This window comes from Lissotriton helveticus, chromosome 12 (assembly GCF_964261635.1).
Source record: "Lissotriton helveticus chromosome 12, aLisHel1.1, whole genome shotgun sequence".
Taxonomy (NCBI): domain Eukaryota; kingdom Metazoa; phylum Chordata; class Amphibia; order Caudata; family Salamandridae; genus Lissotriton; species Lissotriton helveticus.
Window position 1 is genome coordinate 42,109,642 of NC_136073.1, and position 20,384 is coordinate 42,130,025.

Below are 20,384 nucleotides of genomic sequence, written 5' to 3' on the forward strand. Positions count from 1 at the left end.
TATGAGCGCCTCGCTCAGTGTTGGCGGGATGATCTGGTTATTATATGCCTCTTCATACATTTCAAAAATATATGGGATGAGCAGCGCAGAGTATTCTTTGTAAAATTCCCCTGTAAAGCCGTCTGGCCCAGGAGTTTTGCCATTAGGTCGTGCTTTTATGGCTTCCTGTACATAGTCTGTGGTGATTGGTTGTGCGGGATTATCCCGTTGGGCATCTGAGAGTCATGCAAGTGGTATGTCATCTATATGGGAAAGGATTTCTTGTGCTTGCTGTGTCGCGAATAGTGTACCATATGTGTCCATAAATGTGTTTAGTATACCATTGCTGTCGTAGTGTTTTACCTGTGGCGTCTACCATTTTCAAAATGGTGGTACTGTTTGTGTTCAACGCGTACTTTCTGTGCTAAGATTCGGTCAAACCTGTCCCCCTCTCCTAGCGGTGTGTCGACGGGAGATGTATTTCATTTCAACATCTGCCAGCTAATTATAATTGGTTAGTTCATCTCTGATGCTAATAAGATAGCAGCAGTGTGGGTGGTGTCTTGTTCTGCCTCCCAACTGTTGAATGCATGCTTCACTGTTCTTCAGTTGTGCGTATATTTTTTAATATACCAGAATTGGTACTGTTATAGATACCGTGCAATGTCGCCTTGAAGGCCTCCCATAGCGTGCCTGCACAGTCTACTGAGTTGTTGTTTGTGTTAAAAAAAATCTTCAATTGCCGTCCGGATATTCTCTTTATATAGCGGACCTAAGAGGTGCGTGCATTGAATCGCCATATAAACGGTGGAGGGGTATCTGTCGGGAAGTTCAGGGTTAGTGTAGGAAAGTGAGTTTCTGTTGCAGTAACCCCCCCACTTTTTGCCAGACTACTGATGGACTTTTTTTTTGGTGTTCCCAGAGTCCCTGCCAATCAGGTTCCCAGGGCTTGTGTTCTTTCCCTAAAACTAACCCAATTGGCATCTCTGGCCACTGGTCCGCCCCTGGTAAATGGTATCACAGGTACCCAGGGCACTGTGACCAGAGAAGGCATCTAAGGGCTTGTGAGAAAGTGCCATCTTTCTTGCATTGGTATGCCCCCGCTTTTTTCCGACTGCTGATGTGCTTTGACAGTGTGCCCTGGGCTCATGTCAACCAGGTACCCAGGGCCTGTTACTTCCCTAAAACTGTGTTGAAACTAAAACCTAATTGGCATCTCTGGCCACCTGTCGGCCCCTAGTAAATGGTACCCAGGGCATGGTGACCAGAGAAGACCCCTAAGGGCTGCAGCACTTATTGTGCCACCCTCAGGGGCCCTGTTCCCTGGCACCCACACACTGCCTTTGCAGGCTGAGTGCAATGATGCCATTAAGAGTATATGGTGCTGGGAGGTCGACATTACGAACTCCTCAACACCAGAATGGCTACACAGAAGACTGACAAGTCTAGTAGCAAACTTCTCAGCACATTAAATCCACACTGATGCTGGTGTGGGATTTAATGAAAAATGCACCTGAGGGCATCTTAGAGATCCCCCCTGAAGCCTAACCCACAATCCACGTCTGGACTGAGAAGCTGCAACACAGCAGACATGTTGCTGGACCCCTGGGTGGAGAGCCCCCATTCTCCTGGGCCTGCTACAATGCACATCCTGGGCGAGGTGCTAGGTCTCCTCCCCCAAGATGGGCATGGGGAAGCTTCAAAGGCCTGCCGCCTCTGTGAGCTTCTCCAGACCATTTGCTCTACCCAGCAACTGTCTCCCACCAGTCCTGCCGCCCACTCTGGCGGGAAGACTGGCAGGAAGAATTACGTCAGGAAGGGTGGGGTGCCAGCCTGTGCCAACCCCACCCCTCAGGTGGGGGAGACGAGGTGAAGCACGACCCCGAGCTCCGGCCATCTTGAAGATGGTCAACCCTGCCCAATCACAGCTAGGCTCCTGCCCACCTCTCACAGGAGAGGAGCAGGCTAGGGGGTGTACCCACCCCAGGACAGGACCTATTGGTCCCTGCCCTTGCCCTACCTGTAACGCTCCTAAATTCCGTGTTTAGGGGCTCCCTGAGCCTTCCTTCCTCAGATCCAGATACGAAAATATCAAGAGGAGGAAGACCTGCCGTGCAGCTGCTAACAGGACGACCACAACTGGCTTGGTCCCAGCCCTACCGGCCTGTCGATTCTTGGAACCTGCTCCTGCCCAAACTCCCTCGACTCCAGCGGACAGCAACCTTGGGACACCCAGAGGACCTGCCTGCCTTGACCCTCTTAAAGACTGGGACTCATCAGCAGAGGCTCTGCTGCAACACCCCAGGTGCCAGCCAGGAAGCTCCGGACCAGCCCACTCTGCACCTGCCGAGCCCGGCCCGTGCCCAAGTGATCCAACACCAAGAGGACGTATGCCGGGCGACTGGGACCCAAAGTCCAGTGCCCAAAGACCCTCCTCGACGAACCAGATGACGCCTGCAGACTCAAAACCAGGGGCCCCTTCGACCTAGACCAGCCAAGGGTAAGCTTTCCCCGACACCTAAAGACACCCCTGCACCCGGTGCCCTACAGACGCCTGTGCCTTCCTTTGGGGTACCTACCTGTGCTCCAAGATCCCAACTTACCTTTCGAAGTGGTGGTCGCCCCTGAAGAGTCTCCGTCCCCGAGTCTGCAACTTTTGTTCGCTTGTGACCTTTCCCATTGAACAACATTGAGCGCCCGACTGCTCAAAAGCACCCTGCACCCAGCCGTCCGAATGCTGCTGGCCGTGCCACCTTTGCCCTATCCTACTTCCCCATTTGCCCAGAACAAGTGACCAGGAGCTCAGCTCCCACAGCCGCGTGGCCTGCTAGCCAGCAGTCACCAACCGGAGGCCCCCTGCCCCTCATTGGATAACATTGGGCCTAACTACCTCTGCATACGGCCGCTCCTGTGCCGGTGAGGGTGAACCTACACTACCTACCTGACCGTGGGGGACCCCTGAGTCTATGCCCTGAACCTTAACTTCACCAGCCGAGTACTCACCTGGAAACCAGTAACTCACCTAGCTGCCTTGGATAACATTGAGTGGTTTGACTCAAAAAATCTTCGAAGTGCCTACTTTTGGATACTTGAAATATTCCTATAAAATCTGCGTAGTAACTAATTCCCCAAGTACTCACCTGTGATCAGGAGAGAAGCCAATACTGTACCTTGTAGCCCAGTATTGAACCATAAAAGTAACCTGAACCGGGTTTACCCTTAATCTGTATTTTCTCCATAAGAATCCATTGTCTGCTTTTCTATGAAATTTCTTCTAATTGTCTACTTTTGAAAACTTGAAATATTCTTTAAAAATCATAGGAAATACTGACACGTAATTACTTACCTGTTTTAAGTTGAGACCCCAGTGCTGGACCCAGGAGCCCAGTACTGGATTACAAATGTAACGAGATCGTACTTTACCTGCAACCTGAATTTTCTCCCATTGGATAACTGCCAGATTTCTGTTGAACAGTTTCCAAGTGTGAACTTTTAAAATAGCTTTATATTCCTGAAAAATCACTGCAACAACTAAAACATTTTCACTAAATTGTTTTCAGCTTAGACCCCAGGACTGAATCTAGGCTCCAGTCCTGGAACTACCACTTATCTGAGACCTCTCGTATTGAGAGCAGTATATTTTGATACCTGTGGTTCTAAAGATAAAACAACTATATCTTTTGATATAAAAACAATGGGCCTGGAGTTCAGTCTGTGCTGCCTTACTGCTCGACCCACTCCACCCCATCTCACTAACTTTTATCCTTTATGAACAGCAGCCACACTCGTGTAGGGTATGACAAAAACAAATTACCTACGCAAATAGCTCTCACGTATGCGAGACCTATTTGCTGTGCCAATGCTTGTTCTTCTCTGCTCTCTCCAGCGCCATGGTTTTCCCTTAAAGGTGGTACCAAAAGTTAAATGGTCTTTAACATTGAATCCCAGTGGCTTTAAACATTTTCAGTCAAGGTAGGTTATGAATGTGAGTGGCTAATAAAAGCATCCATCTCATGTGTGTGGCATCCCTACACTGGGCATCCTTTTCTTAAGTGCCTTTGCGGTCTCAATTTGTAAAGTTACAGTTATGGGCTAATCGTTGAATGTATTAATCCTTGTCTTTCAGGTCACTGTAGAGGAAAACAAAAGATTTAAAGGGGAGAGAGCTATGGCTGCTGAGACCCTCAACTTTGGACCAGAATGGTATATTTATTTTTATATGTATATTTGTTTTTTAGTTGAGTGGGGAAGGGAATCTCAAACTGAGGTCTATTTTACATTTTAAAAGTAGGTGATCCTGTTGGTTTGAATGTAAATCAATGTGTTGGTCTCCATCCTTGTCCTGAGCTTGGTGTGGCCATCTCTGGTCTGATGCGTCCACCTGTGCAACTCTTCCTAATTGTTTTGCCAAAGTACATGCTTCTAGTTGTCTTTTTTTCTGCCAGTTTATCTCTTGTCTCGGTTTAGCCATTTTCCTTGTTCAGTGCTAGTATGAGTGTTGCTCTGCATGTGATTGCTTTTTTCATTGCAAATTATATAGATGTGGGCAGGTGGATGCTTATTTCTGCAAAAGGGTGCTGATAACAGGCGCTTGTCAGGTGATTAACATGTTGCCAGAAGGCGGTGCCAGGGTGCTTGAGCACTTGTGTTCTTCCAGAGGCCGTGCTGTTGTGAAATGACATGATTTATATGAGCGCGCAAATGCCTCAAGGCACTAATAGCTAGCCCTCATATACAACTCAACAGATGGCTGGGTCTAAGTTGCGCAGTTAATACTGATCTCCTAACAGGATAAAGAGCCAGGTTTTTGAGATCTTGCTGAAGTGAATTTGCATCTTCAGGCAAGTAAGGTGACCAGTAAGGGAGTTCCAGTGGCCAGCTGCCTTCACTGAAAAGGCTCTGCCTCCATCTTTTTTAGGTCTCTTTAGGTCTTTTTTAGGTCTCGCCTACGCTGTACTTGCGCGGTTTCTTGGAAACATGCTGTATCTAGAATATGGCCTTCAAAAATCTTTTCATTGGTTCCTCCTGCTGTCCATCCTAAATGCCTGCTTTTCATTGGTTAATATGATGAGTAGTTCCTCCTGTAGTAAAGTGCCCCTTTTTTAGGTCTCGTGACCTATCAATGCGCATACGCATTGAGAGAAGCGAGACTATAGGGCTTTAAACAAAGTTTAACTAACTGCGGCGATTTGGTGCTGTGCCCGTGCGCTTTTAGGTCAATGCGCAAGCGCATTGACCTAAAATGCGCGTGCACATCACCAAATCGCCATCTGTTCCCAAAGCCACACTCCTCCCACACCTTTGAAGTGAAGCTTAGCTTCACTTCAAAGGCCCCGGCTGCTTCACACCCTCATGCCGCTCTCCCCGCTCCGCCCCCTCCCCTGCCCGCCGTGTGTCTCCCCTTCGGTGTCTTAAGTTGTGTGCAATCTCAACAATGACCTGGACCTATTGTCTGTTTTAGTTATGTTTTTGTGGGTAACAAAGTTGCTGTTTCATAGATGAGTCTATTAACATATAGTCTGTTCATTAGACCAGTTTTCATTCTTGTGAGAATCAGTACCGCTTCATATGCATCTCCAGTCTGGTTGCAAAGAGCACTGCCAGGAACAAATCATAGCAGCGTTAGTGTGATTTTAGTGCATCAAACTACTATAGCACTTTATTGCGTAAAAATGTTTATTTCTAAAGGTTTTTTTTGTTAACAGTTTTACATCCTAATATTGCACGTCATCTAATAACCCTCTTCACACTCTATTATGAATCCAGAGCAGGAGAGTCTGGCCTGGATTCCCTCTTGCCTTAACTTCTTTCCCTGCATGCCTCCTCTCTCTGGCTATAGCCTACTCTGTTTAACGTAATCATTTAATGTATTTATCCAAATTGCCAACGCGTAATTTCATGAGCCTCATCCTTGCCGCCTTTGAACCCCTATCCGTATGATCATTATTCTTGTTTGCCGCCCTGCCCTTTGCTTAGTCACTATACCTGTCTTCTGTTTCATGCTCCCCCTCTGCCCTCTCTGTCCTGAGAGCAGTTTACTTGGCAGTGGAAGACGGTACTTGAAGGTAATCAGCAGAAGTCCTTCCCAAGCTGCCCTCGTGTCCTTGTCATTCCTCTCTCTACCTGTACTGGAGCTCGAAGCCATCTCCTCTGCGTTCGGCTCCGTTCTGATTACCTCTGAGTCCTCCACATCACCTGTTCTTTCACTTTCGCTTTCTCGTTATATGCCCATATACATCTCCCTTCACACTCACCCTCACTCACCCTCACTCACCCTCACCCACCCTCACCCTCGCTCACCCTCACCCTCACTCACCCTCACTCACCCTCAACCCCTCACCCTCACTCACCCTCACCCTCACCCACCCTCAACCCCTCACCCTCACTCACCCTCACTCACCCTCACTCACCCTCACTCACCCTCACTCACCCTCACTCACCCTCACTCACCCTCACTCACCCTCACTCACCCTCACTCACCCTCACTCACCCTCACTCACCCTCACTCACCCTCACTCACCCTCACTCACCCTCACTCACCCTCACCCACCCTCACTCACCCTCACCCACCCTCACCCACCCTCACCCACCCTCACCCACCCTCACCCACCCTCACCCACCCTCACCCACCCTCACCCACCCTCACCCACCCTCACCCACCCTCACCCACCCTCACCCACCCTCACCCACCCTCACTCACCCTCACTCACCCTCACTCACCCTCACTCACCCTCACTCACCCTCACTCACCCTCACTCACCCTCACTCACCCTCACTCACCCTCACTCACCCTCACTCACCCTCACTCACCCTCACTCACCCTCACTCACCCTCACTCACCCTCACTCACCCTCACTCACCCTCACTCACCCTCACTCACCCTCACTCACCCTCACTCACCCTCACTCACCCTCACTCACCCTCACTCACCCTCACTCACCCTCACTCACCCTCACTCACCCTCACTCACCCTCACTCACCCTCACTCACCCTCACTCACCCTCACTCACCCTCACTCACCCTCACTCACCCTCACTCACCCTCACTCACCCTCACTCACCCTCACTCACCCTCACTCACCCTCACTCACCCTCACTCACCCTCACTCACCCTCACTCACCCTCACTCACCCTCACTCACCCTCACTCACCCTCACTCACCCTCACTCACCCTCACTCACCCTCACTCACCCTCACTCACCCTCACTCACCCTCACTCACCCTCACTCACCCTCACTCACCCTCACTCACCCTCACTCACCCTCACTCACCCTCACTCACCCTCACTCACCCTCACTCACCCTCACTCACCCTCACTCACCCTCACTCACCCTCACTCACCCTCACTCACCCTCACTCACCCTCACTCACCCTCACTCACCCTCACTCACCCTCACTCACCCTCACTCACCCTCACTCACCCTCACTCACCCTCACTCACCCTCACTCACCCTCACTCACCCTCACTCACCCTCACTCACCCTCACTCACCCTCACTCACCCTCACTCACCCTCACTCACCCTCACTCACCCTCACTCACCCTCACTCACCCTCACTCACCCTCACTCACCCTCACTCACCCTCACTCACCCTCACTCACCCTCACTCACCCTCACTCACCCTCACTCACCCTCACTCACCCTCACTCACCCTCACTCACCCTCACTCACCCTCACTCACCCTCACTCACCCTCACTCACCCTCACTCACCCTCACTCACCCTCACTCACCCTCACTCACCCTCACTCACCCTCACTCACCCTCACTCACCCTCACTCACCCTCACTCACCCTCACTCACCCTCACTCACCCTCACTCACCCTCACTCACCCTCACTCACCCTCACTCACCCTCACTCACCCTCACTCACCCTCACTCACCCTCACTCACCCTCACTCACCCTCACTCACCCTCACTCACCCTCACTCACCCTCACTCACCCTCACTCACCCTCACTCACCCTCACTCACCCTCACTCACCCTCACTCACCCTCACTCACCCTCACTCACCCTCACTCACCCTCACTCACCCTCACTCACCCTCACTCACCCTCACTCACCCTCACTCACCCTCACTCACCCTCACTCACCCTCACTCACCCTCACTCACCCTCACTCACCCTCACTCACCCTCACTCACCCTCACTCACCCTCACTCACCCTCACTCACCCTCACTCACCCTCACTCACCCTCACTCACCCTCACTCACCCTCACTCACCCTCACTCACCCTCACTCACCCTCACTCACCCTCACTCACCCTCACTCACCCTCACTCACCCTCACTCACCCTCACTCACCCTCACTCACCCTCACTCACCCTCACTCACCCTCACTCACCCTCACTCACCCTCACTCACCCTCACTCACCCTCACTCACCCTCACTCACCCTCACTCACCCTCACTCACCCTCACTCACCCTCACTCACCCTCACTCACCCTCACTCACCCTCACTCACCCTCACTCACCCTCACTCACCCTCACTCACCCTCACTCACCCTCACTCACCCTCACTCACCCTCACTCACCCTCACTCACCCTCACTCACTCACCCTCACTCACCCTCACTCACCCTCACTCACTCACCCTCACTCACCCTCACTCACCCTCACTCACTCACCCTCACTCACTCACCCTCACTCACCCTCACTCACTCACCCTCACTCACTCACCCTCACAACACATATTGTGTTACAATAGGTGTCACATTTGAGAAAGATAAAACTATTGGCATTGTAAATAACAAAGCTATTAATTTCGCTATTTTCAAAACAAGCACATAAATAAAAAATGTGTCCTTTACAATACCAATAGCTCAAACTTTACTAATGCGAGACCTATTGCATTGCTGTGCTTCTCTCCCCTGCTGCACTCTCCTGCTCTCTAGAGATGTGGCCTAACGACCAGAGCTGCCATCTAAGTCACGTAAATACAAAACATGTTGCATTCCAAATGCTATAGGTGTCACATTCGCGAAAGTTATAACTATTGGCATTGTAAATGACAAAGCCATCAATTTACCAATTTTAAAAACCAACAAATAAATAAAATATGTCATTTACAAGACCAATAACTCCAACTTTTCTAATGCGAGACCTATTGCATTTCCAATGCTTGTACATGGTTGCCCCTACTTTTTGCTTGATGCTTGTGTGCTCGGGGGTTCCTGCTAATCGGGTACCCATGGCCTGTGTTCTTTCCCCAAAACTGTACCTCTGCTCTCACATTGGCACTCCTCTGGCCTACATAAAAGTCCCAAGTAAAAGGTGCCATGGGCACTAAGGTCCTTGTAGCCAGAGAAAATCTCTGAGGGCTGGAGCATATGTTTTGCCACCCTCAGACACCTCTCCTGGCCCATACACGCTGCCAGTGCAGACTGTGTGCTGGGGAGAACCTAAAACTACAAGTCGACATGGCACACATCCCTGTGTGCCATGCTTACCAAAACACTGCCTGTGGCATAGGTCAGTCACCCCTCTAGCAGGCCTTACACCCCTAAGGCAGGGTGCACTATGCCACAGGTGAGGGCACAGTGGCATGAGCTAGGGCCCCTACAGTGCCATTCACAGGTATTGTAAGTGCAGTAAAGCCATTTTATACCATGGGTTGTGAGTTTGGCACCCGAACTCCACAGCACCATGAAGGCTTTACTAAAGACTGAGCAGTTTGGTATCAAACGTCTCAGCTTATTAAACCCACACTGATGCCACTGTTTGATTTAATGTTAAATGCACTGTTAGACCTGGGGGCTCTCTAGTTGGCTGAGGTAGATACCTTAGGCCAAATAGGGACCCTTGCTTCCACGTCCGGGAAAGGAAGGATCCCTTCTCAGATAGCCCCCGCTCACTCCTTTGGTAGCTTGGCACGAGCAGCCAGGCTTCTCTCCAAGGCAAGTGTGTAAAGTATTTGCAACCACGCTCTTAGTAACCCAATGATGACACTGTGAATGGACTCCGCACGAGTTCCATAAAAAAAACAAGTATATGTTTATATAAAAAGATACACGATGAGACCACATGATATAAATCCAACATATGCATATTTGTAATATTCCTCTTGACTGATTATTAGGCCAGCCAGCCCTTGTAGGTTGTGGAGGTATTAATGAGCAATTCTAGATGATTCAATGCAGTCCTAATGCAATGCTATTCAGTACGTAATGCAAGAATCCAGCACTTCGCAATGTAAAAATAATGCAGTACGTTATGCAACAATCCAGCAGTTCATAATGCAAACTAATGCAATGCGTAATGCAACAATCGGGTAGTTCGTAATGTAATGCGTAATACACTGCGGCACCGGTCACGGTGCTTCAGACGGTCCCTCTGCCACTGGTACTGACTTGGGATCAGCTTCTACCAACATATGCCCCCCACACGGGTATGATGTAAACCAAAGTGCAGCTCTGCACTCCGGCCCGGTACTGCCACTCCTTGCCAAGTACGGGCTGCGTTGTGAGCTGAAGCAGAGGCTCGCGCTGCAAGAATGGGAGAGGCAGACAGCGTTCCTCTCCGATTCAGGTGGTCCTGCTCTGGCAATGGCAGCTCGGGCCGGCAGCACAACTCTTCCAGGGATGCAGGTTCGGCCGTTGGCACTAACAAAGATCCCAGGCTGCAACAGGGAACACGCACACAGCGTCGCTGAGACTCACTTGAGCTTCAGGTGTGCACTATCACAGGGCAAACCTCACTAAGGTCTCCGGCTGCAATAAGCACACGCACACAGCGTTGCTGGGACTCACTTGAGTTCCGGGTGCACACGATCACAGGGCAATCCTCACAAGGGTCTCGGGCTGCATAAAGCACATGCACACAGCGTCGCTGAGACACACCTGGAAACTTTTGTGTTCCTGAGTTTCCACAACAGGGAGCTAACTCTCCTCTGGCCCGTGGGGATAAGTTACTGCAGGAAACAGCAAAGTCCTTTCAAGCAGGGGGGCACTGCACACCGCAAAGTCCCTTAGCCTCTCCTTGGTTAAATCCGCAAACTGCAGGCCAGCCCCAGAACACACAGCAAGGGTCAGTCCTTTCCTTCAGTCTGTTCAGCTGGTTCTTACTTGGCAGAGGTTCCCCTTGACCAAAAAGTAGTTTCAATCCTTTTCAGTCTTCATGAATCCATTTTTCCCAAAGTTTAGGGCCTTCAGCTCTGTTATACCCCTCAACTTCGTTGAAGTCTGTGTTCAGTGGGGCACTGACCCCTGTCCAAACCAGTTCTGGGTGTCTCCCTGCCAGTGACACCTTCTTCCTTTGATAGTGGGGTCTGGATCCTTACTCACTCAGCAGAAAATTATGCCATTGTTTTATGGCAGCAACCCAGGCCTCTTCACCTCCAGGGGCTACTCCTCCCCCTACACTCCAGATGCAGGTCAGCCTGATTGTCTCACCTCCTCCCCGGGGTTAAGACATTCCCCAGATCCTATCTCTTTCAAATCCAGACAGTCAATCCACAACCAGGCAGAGACGCACAAATGTTGGAGCACAAAAACCCAGCCACTTCTAAAAGTGGTTTCTAAACACACAATGCAAAAACCACCTTCACAAAAAGACGTTATTGAATTGTGAGTTCAGGCTTACTAAACTTCACCTCTACATCTTCAGCCTTTGGGAGGATAGGCTGGAAACATATTACACAATCTCCCCATTCTGTCCTATGGGCAAGATGGCCTTTCTATAGTGAAAAATGAAATGGAGAGTATTTCACTGTCAGGACATGTTACCCACCTCAGTACATGCCGTACCTTTCACATACACGTCACCCTGCCCAGGAGGTTACCTTGACCTACCATAGGGGTGTCTGAGGTGCTTCGAAAGGGACGGGTAAGGCCTGGCAAGTGGGTGCACTTGTCAGGACAACGTAGCAGTTTGACAAACTGTGCGCAGGCACTGCAGTGGCAGGCCTGAGTTCTCTCTTTGATGCTACTTGTGTGTGTACAAAAGGGGGTGGTAATGGACGGAGCATCTGAACCAATCAAACACTCACACCCAGTCAAAAGATCTGGGTTTAATCAATCACCGTTCTTTAGCCCACTCTGCCACCCCAGTTCAGACATGGCTATATGCAAATCAGTCTGACCCTGTGCCTCATGGGAAGAGTCCAGCCCGAACTGCCAAGCCATGCCTTCCCTGGACCAGAAACAAGCTTCCAAGGACCGGTTTCTGGCATTGCAGCCGTCTTCAGCCCGGCTTGCTTGAATCCAGTGGCAAAGTGAGCAAGGGACTCACGTCTGAGCATACCCTGCCAACTTATGGCGAACAAAGCAAAACCAAAGGAAATGATGGACGGAGCGTTGACAATACAAGCACTCACCCCCAGTCAACTGATCTGGGTTTAATCCATCACCATTCTTTAGCCCACTCTGCCACCCCAGTTCAGACATGGCTATATGCAAATCAGTCTGACCCTACATACCCTGCTCACATCTGCAGCAAAGCTGAGACCCGTGGGTGCGACGAGACACGTGGGACCGGCCATCTTGAACGAACCTGCACTTTGCTTCCAGCACGACTCCCGAGGTAAACTCGACCAAGTGCTGTGGGGATTGAGAAGCCCCAGCCCCGAGCAGCCCCTGCACCGAAGATCAGCCCTCCAGCATCCACGAGATCTGCGTGGGGTCCCATCGATCCTACAGCCTCTGGACAGCTCCATTCCTTTTATCAACTTTCACATTCCACTTACTTAGTATATAGTTTGTCGTGCCCCTAGGGCACCATTGTAATTTTGTGCAACTTGTAGTATTTTTCGTAAGAGATTGTCATGTGCTTAGCCCTCTGACCTCATAAAGAGTTCAGAGGTGTTGTTGTTAATAAATATACTGTTTAGTTTCATAACCACCTGTGTGGTGTCCTTTCATCTGGTATTCCAGGGGTTATATTGTGGTAAAACAGCTGGCTTCACAGTCCAAAAGAGTTTAGCCTAAGACTGCTTTGTCCATGCTACCATTAGGATAGCTGGTCTATAAGGTTGACTTACAACCAATCACCATAAGGGTTGTTTGGACTGATACAAGATGATTACTAGAACTAGTGAGCATCATATATCAGGCCAACTTCTCACAGTGCGCTATATAAATGTTGCATCACATCACATCTTAACACCTATGCACCCGTGGGTGAGGTAACGCGAGTACTTCGGTGCTCCCAAGGGCATTGACTATCCAAGTAGTCTTTAGTTGTTTCCTCCTAGCTAAACCGGGAGTGTCCTAAATCCTTCTAAATCTAACTTCCCATTGACTTTGCATTGACTCACGCGTGTGTGTAAAGACACTGCACGCGCAGCCTGTGGGCCTCCTACTCCTAAACTATTGTTCAGATAGTGTAGCCCCAGCGATTCCCTAGACCTTTACTTTTCACGTGATGTAGTACTAATACCACCTTCTTAATATATGGTTTGCTTCGCCCCTAGGGCCTAACCGTAAATTGTGCAACTTAACGTATTCTGACTAAGTATCTTATGTGTTTTGGCCTCTGATCTCATAAAGAGTTCAGAGGAGTGTGTTAGTAAATAAATACATATATATTTTATATATATCCTGTGTGGTGTCCTTTCATTTGATATTCAAGGGGTTACATGTGATAAAACAGCTGGCTTTACACGCCCTCAAGAGCCTTGTAGCCTAAAAACTGTTCTGGTCAAGCTACCACTAGGATAGCTGGTCTATAAGGTTGACTTACAACCATCACCATAAGGGTTGTTTGGACTGGTGCAAGGTGATCACTAGAATAGTGATCATCATATACCAGGCCAACTTCTCACAACTTCTTCCTCGGACGAAGAGGTTGTTGAAGAGGGTGAATTACCCGACAATACTGGTAATGTGGATCCTTGGGAGGACAATCATTCTCATGCCTTCTCCGCCTATTCCTCACCATCAGATTCTCCTCCTGAGGACATCAGTGGTTTTCACAACCTGATGCAACGTGCGGCAACCAGATTTCAGTTACCAGTCACGATGGAACTCACGGATAGCTTCTTGCTTGATTTTAAAGAAGAATATAGGAAAATAACCAGAGCGATTCCCATTATTGATTACATTTGGAATGAAGGAAGTGAGATAAAGTACCGTGCTCCTCTGGATACTCCATCTTTTCTGATAGGTCATCTACGACCGGATTCAGTTATATCACAGGCTGCCCAACAAAGATCCAGAAATCCTCCTACGCCAATTTCAACACCGCCGGATAAATAAGGAAGGAGGTTGGACTTGATCAGGAAAAAGTTCTCCGCTAATGCAGCACTCTCCATTAAGGCAGCAAATTCACTGGCCGTTCTCGGTCGTTACGACCGCCAGATGTGGTCAGAATTGACAGAATTTATGGACCTCATCCCGGAAGAAAGTAGACAAGAGGCAACGAAAATACTTTTGGAAGGGGAGTGAGCAGCATCAGAAATTATAGACTGCTCTCTAGATATTGCTAACACCAACTTTAGACAACTCGCCGGCGCTGCAGTACTTAGACGCCAAGGATGGCTTAAAGCAACATCTTTTAGGCCGGAGGTACAAACACAAATCTTAGACATGGCCTATGATGTTGATTCCTTATTCGGAAAGCACATAGAGGAGGCCCTTTTAGCCATTAAGACTGATACTGATACGGCAAAATCATTAGTTGTTCTCCAATGCAAGCGTGGATATTTCCAAGGAGCCAGAGGTCGTGGCTTTACATTCAGAGGATTTCAAAATCAACAAAATAGACAGTATCGGTCACAATATAGACAGCCCTACGGCCAATAGTCTTACAGACAATCTGCCTCGAGCAGTTTCTATTGCTAGGGTGGACGAAGGCGATCAAACAATCAGGGTCGCGATTCCAACAGAAACAATGAGCTCAGCAGGACACCAGTTGTCTTCACTCTCTCCCTGTGGGCGCAAAGATCTCAGCCTTTGTTCACCAGTGGCAACAGATCACTTCAAATCAATGGGTTCTCGACCTAGTCAACAATGGTCACACCCTGGAATTCGTCAAACGACCACCTACTACCCCGCCCAAGGGTCCCCCTCCCCTAGTCTTCACTTCCTTCTCAAAGAAGCCTTAAAAATGCTCCACAAGAATGCAATAGAGAAGGTTCATTATTGCAGAAGGGAGCCGGGGTCTACACCCGTTTCTTCCTCATAAAGAAAAAATCAGGGGAATGTCGCCCGATTCTCGACCTTCGCAAGCTCAACAAGTTTCTGAAGAAAGTTTTCTATTGGGGACGCTTGCCGAAGTTTTAAGCTGTCTAAACGAAGGAGATTTTATGGCTTCTCTGGACTTGGAAGACGCATACTTCCATATCCCTGTACATCCCAAGCATTGCAAATACCTGCAATTCACAGTGGCTGGCGTCCACGATCAGTTCAAGGTGCTCCCTGTAGGAGAGTAGGGTCTTCTTCCTATGGTCACCCCTACTTTTTACTTTTGCTTTACTGGTTTTCGACTTAGATGTGGCTCGACGCGTTGTCCGGTTGCTGGCCCGTTGACTAGTAGCCTCTGTGACGACAATCCTTTGAAACCAACTCGCTGGTCTGGTTGCTCCAGACTGGCCCTTGCCTCCCTGCAAAGGTGAGGCACCTCAGACCTTGCTGGTCTGCATCAGAAGCCTTCTTTGTATCCTGCGTGGGTTGCCTTTGCCAAGGCTTGTTGACTCCAATCCGGCGGTCGACTCCTCCATCTGTGAGAACCTTCGTGGGACAGCTCCTCTCCAGCATCTGGTCGTCTTCGACACCTCCTGGTCCGCGTGGCTGAAGAGACCAGCTTCACGACTGGCTAGTGACCCAGACTCTGTCCCCTCTGCTTTCAGGTCTTCTTCATCCTCGATCCACCCTTGGATCCACCCGGACATCTTCCTCCAGGTCGCCTGCAGCATCTATCTTCACAGACTCCATAGACTTCAACGGCGAAACCCGACACATCTTCACACCTATGCACCCGCTTCCTGTGGGTGAGGTAACGAGAGTACTTCGGTGCTCCCAAGGGTATTGACTATCCAAGTGTCTAGTTTTTAGTTATTTCCTACTAGTTAGACTGGAAGTGTCCTAAATCTTCAATTACTTACCTTCTAAGTTCCCATTGACTTAACATGGACTCACGTGTGTGTGTGTAAAGAAACTGCACGCGCCGCCTGTGGGCCTCCTACTCCTAACCTAAGGTTCAGGTAGTGCAGCCCCAGCGATTCTCCAGGCCCTAGGCCTTTCCTTTTCCCGAGTCTTGGTACTTATACCACTTACTTAATATATGGTTTTACGCGCCCCTAGGGCCTAACTGTAAATTGTGCTATTTAAAGTGTTTCTAAGAGTAACTTGTTATGTGATTTTGCCTCTGACCTCATAAAGAGTTCAGAGGAGTGTGTTAGTAAATAAATACATATATATTTTATATATATCGTGTGTGGTGTCCTTTCATTTGGTATTCAAGGGGTTACATATGGTAAAACAGCTGGCTTTACACGCTCTCAAGAGTCTTTTAGCCTAAGACTGTTCTGTCCACGCTACCACTAGGATAGCTGGTCTATAAGGTTGACTTACAACCATCACCATAAGGGTTGTTTGGACTGGTGCAAGGTGTTCACTAGAATAGTGAACATCATATACCAGGCCAACTTCTCACAAGGAATATCTGGTGTATCCTGTGGATTTGGGTGCTCCCAGTCTGTATCCTCTATAGGGAATGGGAAAGGTTCACCTGTGTCTATCCCTCTTCCTAAACTATACTCATCATTTTGAGGTGAGTTTGAGGATAAAGGAGGCGAATGTGAAGGAGACATCTGTGGTGAATTGTTAGGAGGAGCAGGAGATGAAGGAGAAGGAAGTATAGGTGAAGAAGGGTGCATAGGGGATGTGGCAGAGTCCTACTTGGCAGGAACCACAGGTGTGGAGGTTTCGTCTGCCTTCCTTTTCTTGTGTGGTGTAGTGGACACATGACCTGTTTTTGGGTCAATGTAGATCTTCTTTTGCAGAGGATCTGGCCGGGAAAGTTCTTCTCCTTTTGGAACCTTTGTCGGCACAGATTTTTTCGGTACAGGACGAGGTTGCTGCTTGTCTTTAGCCTTAGGAGTGGTTAGTGTCCTTTGGGGTAGTTTTCGGAACCGAAGGCTGTTTCGAGGGCTTTGACTCGTCAGAATCAGGCCTTGTCGGTTTTGGCACCGAAGACTGTCTTCGGAGTGGAAGCTTGTCTCGATGGCTTCGAGGCGTCGGACGCTGGCTTCGTACCCTTGTCTTTAGAAGTCGACCGTTTCGGAGACGAGACTTCTTTCGGTTTTGGTGCCGAGGGAGCTGGTGGGATCAGCACGTGCGGCTTGCTCGGTACTGAGCTACCGGAAGGCTTAGTTGTTTTCTTCGGAGCCGGGCTCGATGGCGGGGCTGACAAAGTGGTTTTTTGGACGCGACTGGGCCCTGGAGGCGGAATGTTGACCTTTGCCTTCGGTCTGGGTGCTGTGTGGTGCAGGGGCAGTAGTACTCGCGCGCTGACCCGATGGTATGGAGTCATCTGAGTCGTCTGCCTCTGATACGATTTGGAGATCATCGGAATCTTCTTCGGGTACGAGCGGAACCCTCCTAGTCGAAGATGTCCACCGGTTTCGGAGCTGATCTCTGCAGGTCCTGTCGACGGGCACTCCGATCTCTGATGATTTTCTTGGATCGAAAGGATGCACAGGCTGTACAGCTGGTTTCGTAAATAAGCAGAGATTGCAGAGCTCGTGGTGGTCACTGCGTGGAAACTTTGCTCCACACCCGGGGCATCTCTTGAATGGCGTTCTTTCCATGAGGTGTAGGCCTCATGGCGTGGATAGGCCCAACGACCCGCGCCGACGACCGGAATCGAGCTGATTGAGTCGAGACCATGAAACTGCATTTTAGCATGAGCAAATATGCATGTGTAGATTTTTTGCAAGTTCACTTTCCCTCCAACGTTTTTTTCCCAACTCTGGAAGAAGGTTTATATCTGCCATTGTCTGGAGTACATTTCCAACATTTCTCAGTATAGGAAAAGATTAGAGAAGAGTTGTTGAAAACACTTAAAACATGCAAATTAGTAGGTTTGCACAGACTCAAAAGGGCATTCTAACCCTTGAACTATTGCTTCCCCCTCCCTTCAGCCCCAGTATGTACATCTGGAGAACCGTGGCAACATATGGGGACTGCAAGTATTCAAACACTGCTATGGTATGAGCCCTGACATAATCGGAGGCTCTATATCAGAGCTCTTATATAATGAGATTGCTGACATAATTTGTCACTGCACTACATGGCACCAAAGGGACATGTGGATTTTGTTACAGGCCAAGTAGATTTATGAAGCAACCTTCCCCATGGACAAGTAAATATTTTATTAAATTCCACTCTGAAAACTCAATTATAATTGCTGATTTAAAAAAAATGTCCACACCCCTGCTTACCCTCCTTCCTCCCCGGAAGCTTTTTTTTTTGTAGATCTTTATTTATTTATTTATTCAAAGTTTTATATAGCGCGAACAGGATCCTTACAGATATCACAGCGCTTCACAAAGACAGGGTAGGGGCAGTAGGAGTCAACAGAGATAATGGGAACAGTATAATAATCAACATGGTACTAACACGGATAATAATAATATACATAAAACCAATCAATATACAATCGGGTAAGGAAATAATATATATGTGTATCATATCTTGGTCGGTAGTAAGAGAGTAGCGTAGTAGTGTCCCCTACAGGTAGAGTATAGTGTATAGTGCCAAAGGATAGAGGTGAGCAGTGATACAAAGCAATGCAAAGTCTCTGAACCAACATCTATAACGATCAAGGGATCTTGGCCAGAAGGATGGTTTTCACCTCTTTCTTGAAGAGTGCAGTGGAGGAGATCAGCCTGGTTTCCGGAGGGAGCGCATTCCAGATCCTGGGTGCCATTCCTGAGAAGGACCGCTTGTATGTTTTCACTTTCCGGAATCTCGTGGTTTCAGGAGTAGATTTTTTGTACTCCTATTGGATCTCGCACCTCCTGATATAGACAACTTTTGAGCGAGGTAGTTGGGTGCCTTGTGGTGCACGGCCGCGTGTGTCATAACTGCAATTTTTAGCTGTATTCTGGCTTCAAAAGGCAGCCATTTTAGAGACTTTAAGTCTGGGGATATGTGCGAGTGCTTTCTTGAGCCAGTAATGAGTCTCGCGGCAGCGTTCAGGGAGGCTCTTAGGGGTGCTGTTGTGGATAGCGGGAGACCGCGGAGGGCCGCAATTCCGTAGTCTATTCGAGGGATGACTAAAGCTTGTACAGCAGTTTGGAAGTCTTTGGCCGGGAGGAAGGGTTTAATTTTCCTCAGCGTGTTAATTTGGAAGTTAGCTGCTTTTGTGGCTTTGCTGACGTGCTGCTGCATGTTGAGCTTGGCGTCGAGTGTGATGCCTAGGGATTTCGCCGAGTCCACGATGGTAGGTTGGACATTGAGTGCTGTTAGGTTGTTGAGCCAGGTTTGGGTGGTGGAGATTTTCGCCGGGGGTGAGATGAGTAGGAACTCAGTTTTCAGAGCATTTAGTTTGAGGTGATTATCGGCCAGCCAAGATTGGGTGTTAATAAGCGTGGAATTCAGATGTTTGATATCTTCCGGGGATTGTAACTTTAAATAGAGTTGTGTGTCATCGGCGTACATATGGAATTGAACATTGGATGCTTGGAGCAAGGTGGCGAGCGGTTCCATGACGAGGTTGAACAGTGTAGGGGAGAGGGTGGATCCTTGTGGAACACCTAGATCTGCAGGCACAGGTGTAGACAGCACATTGTCGATCTTGAACCTCTGAGACCGGTTGTGAAGGAAGGACGAAAACCAATTGAGAACAGTTCCCGATAGCCCCATTCTAGTACTTAGCAGCTCCAGCAAGTTCTCATGTTTGACCGTGTCAAATGCTGACGAGAGGTCAAGAAGGATGAGGAGGCAGGACTCATTGCGATCCAGAATTTGGAGGGCGTCATCAATTATGTGTGTCATAGCAGTTTCCGTGCTATGTTTCGCTCTGAAGCCTGATTGATGAGGGTTGAGGAGGTCAAATTGATCAATGTGTTTTGTTAGTTGGAGTTGGACACATTTCTCCAGCAGTTTGGCCAGGGTGGGGATATTGGTGATGGGCCGATAGTTGTTTAGGTCGGACGGATCAGCTGTAGGTTTCTTGAGTATAGGCGTGACTTGCCCCACCTTAAGGGAGTCTGGAATGTGGCCTTGTTGCAAAGAGCTGTTGATGATCTTGGTCCAGAGAGAGAGGAGCAAGGGGATAAAGTCTTTTACAGCATTAGCCGGTAGAGGGTCTGTGAGGTGATTAGAGGGCTTCAAGGTGCAGAGCAGTTTGTGTATTGCTTCTTCCGAGTAGGTGTCGAAGTAAAGCCAGGATGCCTTGTTTTTAGGTTGAGTGTTTGCCATTCTGGTGCGGTTGGGGTATCGGCTTACATCCATGATGAGGTCATTTC

The 20,384-nt window shown here is 49.0% G+C and overlaps 1 protein-coding gene across 1 annotated transcript in view; it reads left to right on the forward strand.

Moving 5' to 3' along the window:
• The window catches only part of GIGYF1 (GRB10 interacting GYF protein 1), a 1,662,840-nt gene that overhangs the window by 226,543 nt on the left and 1,415,913 nt on the right, over positions 1-20,384 (forward strand). Inside the window, exon 4 of the mRNA XM_078668650.1 lies at positions 4,106-4,182. Within this exon, the coding sequence (XP_078524776.1) occupies positions 4,148-4,182 (35 nt within the window). The 5' untranslated portion in view covers positions 4,106-4,147. The remainder of the gene's footprint in view (positions 1-4,105; positions 4,183-20,384) is intronic.